Source organism: Physeter macrocephalus, chromosome 20 (genome assembly GCF_002837175.3).
Source record: "Physeter macrocephalus isolate SW-GA chromosome 20, ASM283717v5, whole genome shotgun sequence".
NCBI classification, from domain to species: Eukaryota; Metazoa; Chordata; class Mammalia; order Artiodactyla; family Physeteridae; genus Physeter; species Physeter macrocephalus.
The window spans coordinates 49,636,241-49,650,948 of NC_041233.1; the positions used below are offsets into that span (position 1 = coordinate 49,636,241).

Sequence of the window (14,708 nt, forward strand, 5' to 3'; positions counted from 1 at the left end):
AAACAGTAACCAAAAGAGCAGGAGTGGCAATAGACTTTCAGACAAAAATGATCAGAAACAAAGAAGGACATTTTATAATGATAAAAGTGTTAATCCATCAAAGAAATATAGCAGTTATAAATATAAATGCACCTAACAACAGAGCCCCAAAATACATGAAGCAAAAACTGACGGAATTGAAGGGAAAAATAGACAATTCAACAATAATACCACTTTCAGTAATGGACTTTAATACCACACTTTTCATAATGGATAGAACAACTAGAAAAAAAGGTCAATAAGGAAATAGAAGATTTGAACAGCACCAAAACTAGCTAGACCTAATAGACATCTCTAGACTGCTGTACCCAACAACAGCAGGATACACATTCTCTTCAAGCTCATATAGAACATTCTTCAGGATAGACCTTATGATAGGCTACAGAAGAAGTTTCAATAAACTTAAAAGGATTGAAATCATACACAGTATATTGTCCAACCACAATGGAATGAAATTAGAAATCAATAACAGGAGGAAATTTGTCAAAATTCACAAGTGTGTGGAAATTAAGCAACAGATTCCTAAATAAACAATGTGTGAAAGAAGAAATCACAAGGGAAATTAGAAAATCCTTTGAGATGAATGAAAATGAAAGCACAACATGCCAAAACTAATGGGATGTGGCGAAAGCAGTGTTTAGAGGGAAATTTATACTTATGAACACCTACATTAAAACAAAAGGAAGATCTCAGATTAATAACCTAGTCTATCTTAAGAAACTAGAAAAAGGAAAAACTAAAAGGAAGCAGAAGAAAGCAATTAATAAAAAGATTTGATTGGGGAAAAATGAAAGAGAATAGAAAAGCAGCAAAGAACGTTAAAGAAACCAAATATTTGTTCTTTGAGAAGATGAAAATTGGCAAATCTTTTACTAGACAAAGAAAGAAAGAGGACTCAACTTACTAAAATCAAGAATGAAAGGAGGGATATTACTAGCAACCTTACAGAAATAGAAAAGATTATAAGGGAATGCTATGAAAAATAGTATGCCAACAAATTAGATAACCCTAGATGAAATGGAAAATTCCTAGAAAAACACAAACTACCAAAACTGACTCAAGAAGACATATTAAAATCTGAAGACCTATAAAAAGCAAAGAGATGAAATTAGTAATTTAAAAAGAAAAATAGGGCTTCTCTGGTGGCGCAGTGGTTGCGCGTCCGCCTGCCGATGCAGGGGAACCGGGTTCGCGCCCCGGTTTGGGAGGATCCCACATGCCGCGGAGCGGCTGGACCCGTGAGCCATGGCCGCTGAGCCTGCGCGTCCGGAGCCTGTGCTCCGCAACGGGAGAGGCCACAACAGTGTGAGGCCCGCGTACCACAAAAAAAAAAAAAAAAAAGAAAAATGTTCCCACAGAGCAAATCCCAAATGTTTAAGTAAGAATTAACACCAGTCTTTCATAAACTCTTCCAAAAGATAGAAGAGGAATACTTCCCAACTCATTCTGTAGGCCAGTTGTTACCCTGATACCAAATCCAAAGACGTCACAACTTCTGTGCATCAAAAGACACAAGAGAGTGAAAAGGCAACCTACAAAATGGGAGAAAATATTTGCAAATCATAACTTTAGGGGTTTTTTTGTTTTGTTTTCTTTAGACTTCCTTTTTTTTTAATTTTATTTTTTTTATACAGCAGGTTCTTATTAGTTATCTAGTTTATACATATTAGTGTATACATGTCAATCCCAGTCTCCCAATTCATCCCACCACCAACAAAAACCGCCCCCGCCACTTCCCCCCTTGGTGTCCATATGTTTGTTCTCTACATCTGTGTCTCTATTTCTGCCTTGCAAACCAGTTCATCTGTACCATTTTTCTAGATTCCACATATATGTGTTAATATACGGTATTTGTTTTTCTCTTTCTGAGTTACTTCACTCTGTATGACAGTCTCTAGGTCCCTCCACGTCTCTACAAATGACCCAGTTTCCCAGTTTCGTTCCTTTTTATGGCTGAGTAATATTCCATTGCATATATGTACCACATCTTCTTTATCCATTCATCTGTTGATGGACATTTAGGTTGCTTCCATGACCTGGCTATTGTAGATAGTGCTGCAATGAGCATTGCGGTGCATGTGTCTTTTTGAATTATTGTTTTCTCTCGTGTATGCCTAGTAGTGGGATTGCTGGGTCATATGGTAATTCTATTTTTAGTTTTTTAAGGAACCTCCATAATGTTCTCCATAGTGGCTGTATCAATTTACATTCCCCCCCCAACAGTGCAAGAGAGTTCCCTTTTCTTCACACCCTCTCCAGCATTTGCATAACTTTAGGGGTTAATATCCAGAATATATAAAGAACTCTGAAACTCAACAACAAAAATAAATAATCCAATTAAGAATTGGGCAGGGCTTCCCTGGTGGCGCAGTGGTTGAGAGTCCTCCTGCCGATGCAGGGGACACGGGTTCGTTTTCTCTTTCTGAGTTACTTCACTCTGTATGACAGTCTCTAGGTCCCTCCACGTCTCTACAAATGACCCAGTTTCCCAGTTTCGTTCCTTTTTATGGCTGAGTAATATTCCATTGTATATATGTACCACATCTTCTTTATCCATTCATCTGTTGATGGACATTTAGGTTGCTTCCATGACCTGGCTATTGTAGATAGTGCTGCAATGAGCATTGCGGTGCATGTGTCTTTTTGAATTATTGTTTTCTCTCGTGTATGCCTAGTAGTGGGATTGCTGGGTCATATGGTAATTCTATTTTTAGTTTTTTAAGGAACCTCCATAATGTTCTCCATAGTGGCTGTATCAATTTACATTCCCCCCCCAACAGTGCAAGAGAGTTCCCTTTTCTTCACACCCTCTCCAGCATTTGCATAACTTTAGGGGTTAATATCCAGAATATATAAAGAACTCTGAAACTCAACAACAAAAATAAATAATCCAATTAAGAATTGGGCAGGGCTTCCCTGGTGGCGCAGTGGTTGAGAGTCCTCCTGCCGATGCAGGGGACACGGGTTCGTGCCCCGGTCCAGGAAGATCCCACATGCCACGGAGCGGCTAGGCCCGTGAGCCATGGCCACTGAGCCTGCGCGTCCGGAGCCTGTGCTCCACACGGGAGAGGCCACGACAGTGAGAGGCCCACGTACCCCAAAAAACAAAAAAAAGAATTGGGCAAAGGGGTTAAATAGACATTTCTCCAAAGGTGATATACAAATGGCCAACAGGCATATGAAAAGATGCTAAATCAACATCACTGATTATCAGAGAAAGGAAAACCAAAACCACAGTAATATATCACCCTTTAGGATGGCTACTATCAAAAACAAGACAGAAAATAACAAGGGTCTGTAAGGACATAGAGACATGGGAACCTTTGTGCACTACTGGTGAAATTGTAAATTGTGCAACCCCTATGGAAAACAATGTGGTGATTCCTTCAAAAATTAAACAGAATTACCTTATGATCCAGCAATCTCATTTCTGGGTATATATGCAAAAGAATTGAAAGCAGAGTCTGGACACCCATGTTCATAGATGCACTATTCACAATAGCCAAGGAGGTGGAAGCATTCCACATATCCATCAACAGATAACAAAACGTGGTGTATACAGTGGATACAGCCTTTAATTATTCAGCCTTTAAAAGGAAGGAAATCCTGTCATGTCCTACAACATGGATGAACTTGAGGACATTATGCTAAGTGAAATAAGCCAATCACAAAAAGACAGATACTATGTGATTCCACTTGAGGTATCTATTCAAATACATAAAAACAGACAGTATTATGGTAGTTACCGGGGCTGGGAGGAGGGGGGAAAAAGGAGTTGTTAGTGTAACAACAACTCAGTTTGTCCCAGTGAAAAAATTCTGAAGATCTGTTTCACAACAGTGTCAATATACACAACACTGCTCAAGTATACACTTAAAAACAGTTAAGACGGTAAGTTTTGTGTTCTGTTTTTTACCACAATTAAAATTGCAAAAAAAGCTTTAGAAGAAAGGAAAATTATGACCAGTTTTCTTCATGAATACAGATGCAAAAATCAACAAAATACCAGCCAACTGAATCCAGCAACATATGAAAAGGATTGTACATCACGACCAAGGTTGGTTCAATGGTGATATACCATATTACTAGAATAAAGGTGTGAAAACTACATAATCATCTCAGTAGATGAAGAGAAAGCATTTGACAAAATCCAGTACTCTTTCTTGGTAAAAACACTCCACAGACTATGACTAGAAGGGAACTGCCTCAACCTGAAAAAGGTATATACAAAAAACCCACAGCTATCATCGTAGTTAATGTTGAAAGCTTTCCCCCTTCGATCAGGAATAAGACAAGGATATCTGCTTTCACCACGTCTATTCAATATTGTGCTAGAGTTTCTAGCTAGAGTAATTAGACAAGAAAAAGAAACTAAAATCATCCAGACTAGAAAAGAAGTAAAACTATTTCTATTTGCACATGATATGGTCTTGTATATAGAAAATCCTTAGGAGTCCACAGAAAAAGTATGTTAGCTAGAAAACAAGCTTAGCAAGGTTACAGGATACAAGAACTAGGAATAAATGGAGAATGTATAATCCAAAAATGAAACTTAAAAAAGTGATTTCATTTTACAGTAGCATCAGAAAGAATAAAATACTTAGGAGGAATATGTTTAACCCTAAAAGGTGTAAGATTTGTGTACTGAAAACTACAATACAGCAAAAGCATTTAAGAAGGCCTCAATAAATGGGAGGGCATCCCATGTTTCTGAATTAGAAGACTTACTTAATATTGCTAAGATGGCAGTCCTACCCAAATTGCTTTTCATATTCAATGAAAATTCTAACCAAAATTCTAACTGCCTTTTATGGGACCTGGAATAGTCAGAAACACTCTAAAGAACAAAAACATTGAAGGACAATTTCAAAACCAGCTTCAAAGCTCTAGTAATCAAGACAGTGTGATACTGGCATAAGCATAGACATATAAATGAGTGAAACAGAATTGAAGTCAGAAATAAATCCATATATCTATGATGAGTTTATTTTCGACACGGGGCAAAGTTAATTCAAGGAGAAAGAATAATCTTTCAACCAATGATGCTAGAAGAACTGAATATCCACATGTAAAAAATGAACTTGGATCCCTACCTCATGCTATGTACAAAAATTAATTCACAATGGATCAAATACCTAAATGTAACAGCTGAAACTATAAAACTCTTAGAAGAAAACATAGGGATAAGTTTTCATGACCTTGGATGTTGCAGTGGATTCTTAGAAGTGACATCATCAGGACAAGCATCAAAAGAAAGATAAATTAGACTATCAAAATTTAAAACTTTTGTACATCAAAGAACACTATCAAGAAAGTGAAAAGACAGCCTGCAGAATGGGAGAAAGTATTTTCAAATCACATGTATGATAAGCCTTTGTATCCAGAATGTATAAACTGCTTTTACAAGTCAACAACAAAAAGATAATCTTTTTATTTTTAAGTGGGCAAGGGATTTGACTTGTATATTTTCCCTGGAGAAATGTCTGATAACCAATAAGCACATTAAAAGATGCTACACATCATTAGTCATTAGGGCTATGTAAATAAAAATCACCATGAGGTACCACTTCACATCCACTAGGATGGCTATAATTTTTAAAAAAGGAAAATAATAAATGTTGGGTAGAATGTGGAGTAATTGGAACCCTTATAACATTACTGATGGGAAGGTGAAGTGCTGCAGCTGCTGTGAAAAACAGTTTGGCAGTTCCTCAAAAAGTTTAACAGAGTTACCATATGACCCAACATTTCCACTCCTGAATACATGCTCAAGAGAATTGAAAACATATGTTCACACAAAATCTTGTACATGAATGTTCATAACAACATTATTCGTAATAGCCAAACAGTGAAAACAGCCCAGATGTCCATCAACTTATGAATGGATAAAATGTGATAAATCCACCCATTGGAATATTAGTCAGCTATAAACTGGAATTAAATACTGGTACATGCTACAACATATACAACATGAATGAACCTTGAAAACATTATGCTAAGTGAAAGAAGCCAAACACATATTGTATGATTCCATTTATATGAGATGTCCAGAATAGGCAGTTCCATACACACAGAAGGTTAGATTAGCAGTTGTCAGGGTCTGGGGACAGGGAAGAATGAGTAGTGACTGCTAGTGGGTGTGAAGTTTCTTTGGGGGTGATGAAAATGTCCCAGAACCAAATAGTGGTAGTGGTTGCACAGCCTCACAGATATACTAAAAACTACTGAATTGTATGCTTTAAATGGTGACTTCTGTAGTGTTTGAATTCAATTTTTTTAGAAGTCAAAAAAAAGTCAAGCTCAACAACTGCGTTAGCTGGTGGAGATACTAACCATACCATTCTGAAGACGAGAGAAAAAACATTGTAAGGTGTTTGGGCTTAAAAACAAAAAAAAATTCAATAATAATTATCACAAGAACTAGAATTTGTTGAAGTGTATCCTAGAACTGGAAGCCCATCTAACGTGTGACATGGACCGCTATTTGACTTCAGATCTAGTCTTTATAACTCTTCTAAAAACAAAGGAATAAAGAGCAAAAAAACCCTCTAGGGTAACCACCTTAGAAGCAGAAAGGAGCCTTTTTGGAACTGTTCCTCTTCTGGCCTGAGTCAGAAGGGACCGGTTAAAAGGCAAGGGGATTGTTCCATGAAAGGGGAAGTTAACATTCTTGAAACATAAACCAAATCTTTTCCATATATTACTTCTTCAAATATACAGGTGTGCTGAGATGTTGATCCCCTCAGGGCAGCAGAGCAGGGTCTGGGCTACACATCCACTGCCCCAGGGGTCTCCCTTTTAACCCCCCTGTGTGTAGTATGAATGTTTCCATTTCCTATGTGTGTCATGAAATGAAATGGTTAGGGAAGAAGCACTGCTCTTAGGGTCACCTCTTTAAGGTTCTCCCCACCTGCCTTATCACCATCTACTGATCACCCTTAATTGTCATTGCCCCTCTTAAAATATGTCAACTACTTTTCAGAGAGCTATACAGCAGTTCCCAAGTGCACCTAGCTAGGAAACAACAAGGTTGATTTTGTGTAGTTATATTTTTATAGAGAGAGAATGCATAATTGTTATATTTTTATTTCCAAAGTACTTACAAATCAAATATTAAATAATCCAAGATGGAGTTTTGTTAGCGATCAATGTCAAACCTTATTGGATTATAAATTCCAGAAATAAGTTTTTGCCTACTTTTTAAAATCTTTGCTCTTCTGACATCTCTATACTTACTAATAATTTTGAGAAGGTTATAAGTAATGACGCCAGGTCATTTCTGCAGGTTCTTTCAATATTAGACTTCCTCGCAGATAAGAATACACTTAAAGGGTCTTCCAGTACCCTCACATTATTCTCTGACTTAACTGGGACCTATGAAACATGATAACAATTATTTATAAGCTGTTTAGAGCAAGAAAACAGATAGGAAACCTTGATGAGGTTGAGGTGATGTGAGCAGATAACAGAGAGAACGTCTATGTGTGTATCTATCACTTTGTTTTCATGCTGACTAGAATGTCAGTCTTCCCATTTGAAATGGGTAGAATACCTCTTGCTTTAGATGTGACTTTTAACTTTGTTTTCTTTTAATGGATACTTTACCATCTGAATTGTGATCAGGTGTCATTTGTAGGTTAGTTTCTGTTGGTCTTGGCTGGGAAATATATTTTGCTAGGAATATATTTTGACTGGATAGTTCTACTTTTTGACTTAGTGAATTAAAGAACATCTCCAAATTGTTGACCTAATTTCCTAAACATAAGTAGAAGTAACACTTTATACTTTTAAAAAATTCAATTGCTGGGTTTTGTTTTTGTTTTAGTATTGATAACTTTTAAGGCTTGGGAATATAGTTTTGTTTCACAAATTGGTTCATGTTTATCATGTCTACAACCTCATTTTGACTCATTTTGGGTGTCCATTCTAGATTGGTTCTTATATTTTAGTGATGTTCAGGCTTAATGAATTAGTACTGCTAACGAAATGTGAAAAATCAAGGCATATACAACATTGTTTTTCCACTAAAGTACTGCCACAGCCCATCAGACACTGACTGGGCATATTTCTCCCCAACCAAGAGTTCATACTACACGACTTCTAGTTGGTGGGGATCTTGTGGCCTAACTGGCTTCTCTCCTGTTGAACCCAAAGTCTCCTCAGAGCCCAATTTGAAATCACTGCTTTGAAAAAAAATTTTTATGTTTGACAGTTTTTTTTAATGTGCCTAATTTTTTCAAAAGTGACAAAATATTTTATATGCTTTTTGTGACTTTATTTTCAATTAAACTCATGATGTATTCTTTACCAAAAGGTTTAGAGGAATGCAGATTGCATGTTTGCAAGGATTTTCCTTGTACACATGATGGTACATGATATTCTTGAAGAATATCATCTAAGTACCCAAGAATTAGGAACATTTTTTACTCACAAGTACTAAAGATCTCTAAATTGAAACATTTTCAGAATACATCTTGAAAATACTCAAAATGATAGTGGAAATGACACCTGTAGTGTTATTAAAAGCGAGGTAAAATATTTTCATTAGTAATCTTTATTTCCTTTAGGGTTTAATGAAGAAATTCATTCGGTGTTCTACACGTGTAACTGTGGGAACTATTAAAAAATTTCTAAGTTTAAAACTAAAACTTCCAAGTTCTTATGAGGTAAGTGAATAATCTAATCTTGATCATTTTGATAATTCTAATCTGAAGTAAAATTCTAACAAATTAATTTTGTGGAAACTTTGGTTACTTTCATGTTAAAAATTTTTGGAATGTAATATTCTATTTGTGTAATCTGTGTTTTTGAATTTAACGTCCTGACTAATAAACCTAATGTTTTATAATTAGAGGAGATATTTAAATAACATTAAGTATTCTTGAAATAAATATCCCAGCTAAATGGATACTTTTTTTTAATGCCAGCATGCTTTATGGTATGTCTTTTTTTTTTTTCAGTCTGAGACCTTTCAGTCCATTTTAATGAGTTCTTTATAGACTTCTTTTTCAGAATGTAAAACATTGTCTTTTTATCAAAGGGATTTTGTAATGTTCATTTAGTTCTGTAATGCAAAAATGATATTTGCTTAGACCTAAGTAAAACCAACATACTGCATCTGCATACATGTAGTCTACTAGTTTCTTACAGAAGTCAGTTGCCCTGATGTTGATCACAGTACAGCTTGTAATGTGTGCAGTGTTAGAGAATGTTTATGACCCTATAGCTCTAGCTATCCCTTACAAGGAGATGCGGCTACCATTTCTCACCTGCCCAAACAGCAGTCTTGCAACTTGTATGAATTTTCTCTTCCTCCCCTTTTAGTTCCTCTAGTGGCATCTAAAACAACTAAAGATCGAGGCTAGTTTCCTGTATAAACAGAGACATCAAAGGAAAAATAGTTTTTCAGGCTCATGTACAATAGTTTTCATATGAACAGTCATAGCAGAAATTAAACAGGATTTGAACATAGGCATTGACAAGTATTAAGTCTGTATTTTGAGGAAACCTCTGAACCTGACCTTATTTTAAAATATCTTGCAGATGACTAATCTATGGATTAAGAATTAATTCTTATGTATTTGGTCCTATAAAAAAATTTCCGGAGATAGTAACTTTTACATTAGGAAAAAAATTGTGAATGTTAAAGCCATATGTACTTGATAAAAGTAAAAGAAAAAAAAAGATTTATAGATATAAACACAGTGAAATAGAAAAATGAAATTGTTTTTATAATTTGGTTTTGCTCTTTATTCTCTTCTTGCAAAATACCACTTGCAGTTTTATTTCCTTACTTTCAAGTGTGACTCATTGAGTTATTTTCTAGTTTTCAGGAAGTTGTTAGAGCTGAGAGAACTGTTACTCTCATACAGTCTTACCGCTGGCACTTACTATATACATTTCTCTATAGACTTTTCTATAGAAAGGATGGAAGGGGGAGAAACTGAATTCACTGACATCTCCTTATCTATCCCAATGCCAAGAACTTTCCCTATGATTTTTAGTACTATTTACTTTACTGCCCCACATGTAAGGGGATGATTTAATGAAATACCTAACAGCTGAAGCATCTGTAACAGCACTGGTAACTGGGGCAGGATGGTTTGGTTTTCAAATGACAATAATAGAAGCTGCGTACCTAGTTGGGAATTACATCCTAAGTAAGTCCCTTTACCTCTTTGCTTATGAATTTATTTTACAGGCAAGATAAAGAAAGTGGTGTCTGAAAAACATTCTGAGGTCCATTTACATCACCATAAATCATCCAAAAATCAATATAGTTTAGCTAATAATTTATCTAGTACAATTGGAACTATACTCATTTTAGACTTAAAGTTCAAAACTCCAGTCTCTGTCTAGCCAGACAAGAATTATTTAAAAGCCATTCTTCTTCCTCCTTTCCACACTTTAAATTAAATCCTATCAGTTTGCTTTTAATCTCTAGAGAACCAAAATGTTTTATTTATAGGGATCTGTAATAAATGCTTGTTTAATGATGCTTTGTTGAATTCGTAAATCATAGCTACAGCTCCTGTGGCCTTGTTAAGGACTGGGGGGGAGCAGTGGTTGTTTGGTTGCTGCAACTCTAGAGCAAAAGTGAGCATTGATAAGTATGACGCTTTTTTGAAGTTCCATATAAGGTGGGAAGATGGCATGGTAAATATTATGCAGGTTACCAACTAAGCAGAGCAGAGAGGTGGAGAGCCCTGGGAGATACAGGCCTGTGGCCTGGTGCTAATTGTTCTGTCAGCCTGAATGCCTTGAAGCCCCCCAAAATCATGTATCCATATCCATTCATTTACCCACTGCAAATATAAACTAATGCAGAGGAGGAAAGCAGCTCCTTCAAATGGGAGATGAATTCATAAGCCAAATGTGCCATGAGGAATTATAAGGTTTCCACAATTTCTTCTCATTCAGTAAGAAATCACAGAAATATGTCTAAATTTCAAAGGCTGCACAGAGACATAGACTAAGAAAGTTCACATTGCATTTCAAAATTAGGTGATGAACTTGAGATAGAGGTATGTGGGACAAGACAGAGATTCATGTTAATTATATCTGAATTGTTAATACCTATGAGATGAGGCAGTGCTTTTAATAGAAAGATCCAGTGTTCTTCTCAAATAGTAGACACTACTTCTATTTTGATATAAGTATCTGAATCTTTTTTGAAATTTGGGAAAAAAAGTTTAAAACACTTATGAATTGAGAATTATTTATGTTAATGGATCTGTAACTGTTCTTTTTAAAGTTGGATGTGCTGTGCAATGGTGAAATTATGGGGAAGGATCATACTATGGAGTTCATCTACATGACAAGATGGCGACTAAGAGGCGAAAACGTAAATTGCTTTTATATTTACCTACGTGTATATTTAGTTCTTTACCATTATGTTATTCAAATTTAACAGTTATTTAGACACTTAAAAAAAAAACAAAAACAAAACTAGCTTGGGAAAGAAGAAACTGGTTCCTCTTATTGTTTCTCGGCTACTCCATGATAGTTGGTCCCAAGTACAAGGCCGAGATCTGTGTTAGACATGTTTTTGTTATATTTAAGGTAAGTTTAAAACATCAGTTTGAATATGTTCAGAACTCAGCTAACCTAGAGATGGAGGAGATAGCACTTACATTTTTTTAAACCCCAGTAAATTATGGGAACTTTTAAGTTCTGCCCTGACTAGTATGTTTAATGGTTAAGATATTTTTTGTTTGTGGTAGAGGAAACAGATAGGGTAGAATCTAGATAATCTTTTTTTCAGGTACCGCCTTTACATTGAAAGTATAAAATCGGACCAAAGGGTAAGTGAGTTTGCAGTGGTTTCTGATGTCAGAATTAGATTGTTGTGCCTTAGGCCCCAGGCAATATGGGAGAGATGATTAAAAGGAGGAAACTAAAAAAATTTTTTTAAAAACCCAAAAGGAGTTTGTATTTTGAACTATATCTCTGATTAGGGTTAATTAGAAGGTTCAAGTGTATCTTATCTGAGTTATATGTAACATTGATATTAGGGAAATTTGAGGGGCTAGGATTATAAGCCTGATATGTAGCAGTAAGGAATACAGTAGTAATTATAAAAAACACAAAATTAAGAAATGCAGCCTCACACAATTACAGTGGTTCAGAAACACACTTATGTTGAATGTAAACATCTATGGAACTTTTTTTTTTTTTCAGAAGAACTGTCTTGGTATGATACAATAATAAATGAAGCACGTAACTTCTTAATTCAGAATTTTTTTCTGTTCACATCCCACTTGGATGACGCCTTCCTTGTGAGGCTGAGTTCTCGTGACCAGGAGGAATAAGTTATGTTCTAGTCCCAGCCACCAACTGGTTGTGTGCCTTGAGGAACTCATGAAACCTCTCTAGGGCTCCTTTTTTTTTTTTTATTCTAATTGTCTTTGTATTTGGTAAATTACTACTTGCCTATGACATTTTATATATTTTTAAATGATTATACATACATCACTCATTTAATCCATCTAACCAGAATGTTTCAGGTACCAAGTGCAGATTACAGAGGTAGTCAGTTCTCTTGCCTGGCCCTGCTAGGGCCTAAATATTGTGGTATTACACATGATAGTAATACCACAATATTGGTATAATTTTAGCTTTCTTTGATAGTTCATTGGACACTTCAGTATGTGTTAGTGCTTGATATCATCATTATGAATAGGTTTGCCTTAAGGTTGAAGAGCTGTAACTCGTCATCCACTGCAAGACATCTACTGATACTCACTTGTCCTTCACCAGATCCCTTCTCAAAGGTCTCCCACACTGCCAGTTATTTTAATGTCAAAGCATGAAAGAGCTAATTCATAGAAATTGTTATTAATAAAGAGAAACCAGTCTTTACTACAGTTATGCTTCTCATTACACATTTCCGAATAAATTCCCTGGGTAAGGCATATTTTAATAAAAATTGGTTCAAAAAAATGGTTTAGTACCTTATTTTTATTCAGGTAAAAACAACCAATAAATAGAAAAAAATACCACATTTTATACTTAGTACAATAGTAAAGTAATAGCCCATTTCATTTTTTTGGCGTGACAACCCTGCTTTTTGTTTGTTCTCTTCCTCTAAACCTGTTTCTCCCTCAGCCTTCACATTCTCAGCAGTTCTAAGATTAATAGTTCGATTTTTCCAGTTTCTCAGACCCAGATCCCTAAAGTCAGTCCTGATTAGTTTCATCCATCCTTAGCAAATTCTTTGACCTCTACCGTCAAAATACAGTAATGAGAATCCAGTTACATCTTATCACCTCCTCTTCTGTCACTGGTCCAAGCCACTGTCACTCTTCTCCAGAATTTCTATAAAAGTCTCTTAACTGGGCTCCATGCTTCTATTCTTTTTTTTTTTTTTTTTACATCTTTATTGGAGTATAATTGCTTTACAGTGGTGTGTTAGTTTCTGCTGTATAACAAAGTGAATCAGCTATACCTATACATATATTTTTTTTTTTTTTTTACATCTTTATTGGAGTATAATTGCTTTACAGTGGTGTGTTAGTTTCTGCTGTATAACAAAGTGAATCAGCTATACCTATACATATATCCCCATATCTCCTCCCTCTTGCGTCTCCCTCCCACCCTCCCTATCCCATGCTTTTACTCTTGCTGCCACCTGTGCCCCCTCCCATCTTCACCCAACACAGCAGCCAGAGTGACCCTCTTAACACAAGTTAGAACATGTCGCTTCTGTGCTCTAAATTCTCCCGTACCATCTAATGGCATTTAGATAAAAGCCAAAGTCCTTCCAGGGACCTATAGATGGTGGACCCCACACAGTTTTCCCCAAAGATATCTTTGCTCTTACCCTTTGCTCCCTCCCTCTCGCTTCACTGGCCTCTGTGTTTGTTTCCTCTAACATGCCAGGCTTGCCCTTGCCTCCCCAAATATCCACCTAACTTGTTCCCTTTACCCCCTTCACTCACAATTATCCACCTAACTTGGTCCCTTTACCCCCTTCACTCAGAGCATTTTGCTTCTACATCCCCTCCTCAGTGAGGCCTCTGACTTCCGTTAATAGTCCAACCCCTCTCCTGATCTGGCACTCTTAACCCCTTGTCATGCCTTGCCCTTCTCCACAGTATTTCATACAGTCACTCTGCCTCTTCTGTATGTTTACTGTTTGTCCCCAACTAACTTGTAGCCTGAGGGTAGGGATGATTATTTGCTCACTGCTCAGTCTCCAGCACCTAAAGCAGTGCCTCTTACAGATACTCAGTAAGTATTTGTTTGAAGAGTAAACTGAAAGTTTTGTCTTTTATAAGGTAGTAGTTAGGCAAAATATAGCCTAAAGGTCATTTTGTTTATTTCAGTCTGTTTCCCATTTGTTTTCTGTTAAACAAATTTTAAATTTTTGCGCATGTTCCAGTTAATTATGAGTTATTATAATTGATGAATTCTGACAGTTGGAGTGAATGGACAAACTAACAATAAAACAATTCTTTCTTAAGCCCCTTCCAGCATATTTATTGCAGTCACATCCTTTCCCATCTCTACCCTTCACTGCCAGCAAGATTCCAGATTGCCTGAAAAGCTCTCGTTACTCTCTCTACTGGCACTGCTAACTGGCTCTGTCTTGGTCTGGGGTCGGCACATTTCCTAAACTAATGACCGCCTTATGGTTCTTTCACTTACTTCTGGTACTTTTTTATATT

The 14,708-nt window shown here is 36.2% G+C and overlaps 1 protein-coding gene across 12 annotated transcripts in view; it reads left to right on the plus strand.

Annotated features, from left to right (window-relative positions):
* The window catches only part of PCGF5 (polycomb group ring finger 5), a 117,795-nt gene that overhangs the window by 87,063 nt on the left and 16,024 nt on the right, over positions 1–14,708 (plus strand). For 10 of the 12 annotated variants that reach the window (XM_055081168.1, XM_055081169.1, XM_055081175.1 and 7 more), the window contains 2 exons: positions 8,607–8,705; positions 11,294–11,383. In XM_055081168.1, the coding sequence (XP_054937143.1) occupies positions 8,607–8,705; positions 11,294–11,383 (189 nt within the window). Of the gene's footprint in view, positions 1–4,024; positions 6,987–8,606; positions 8,706–11,293; positions 11,384–14,708 lie in introns of those variants that run through there. The other 2 variants (XM_028481350.2, XM_028481351.2) reach the window with 2 other exon arrangements.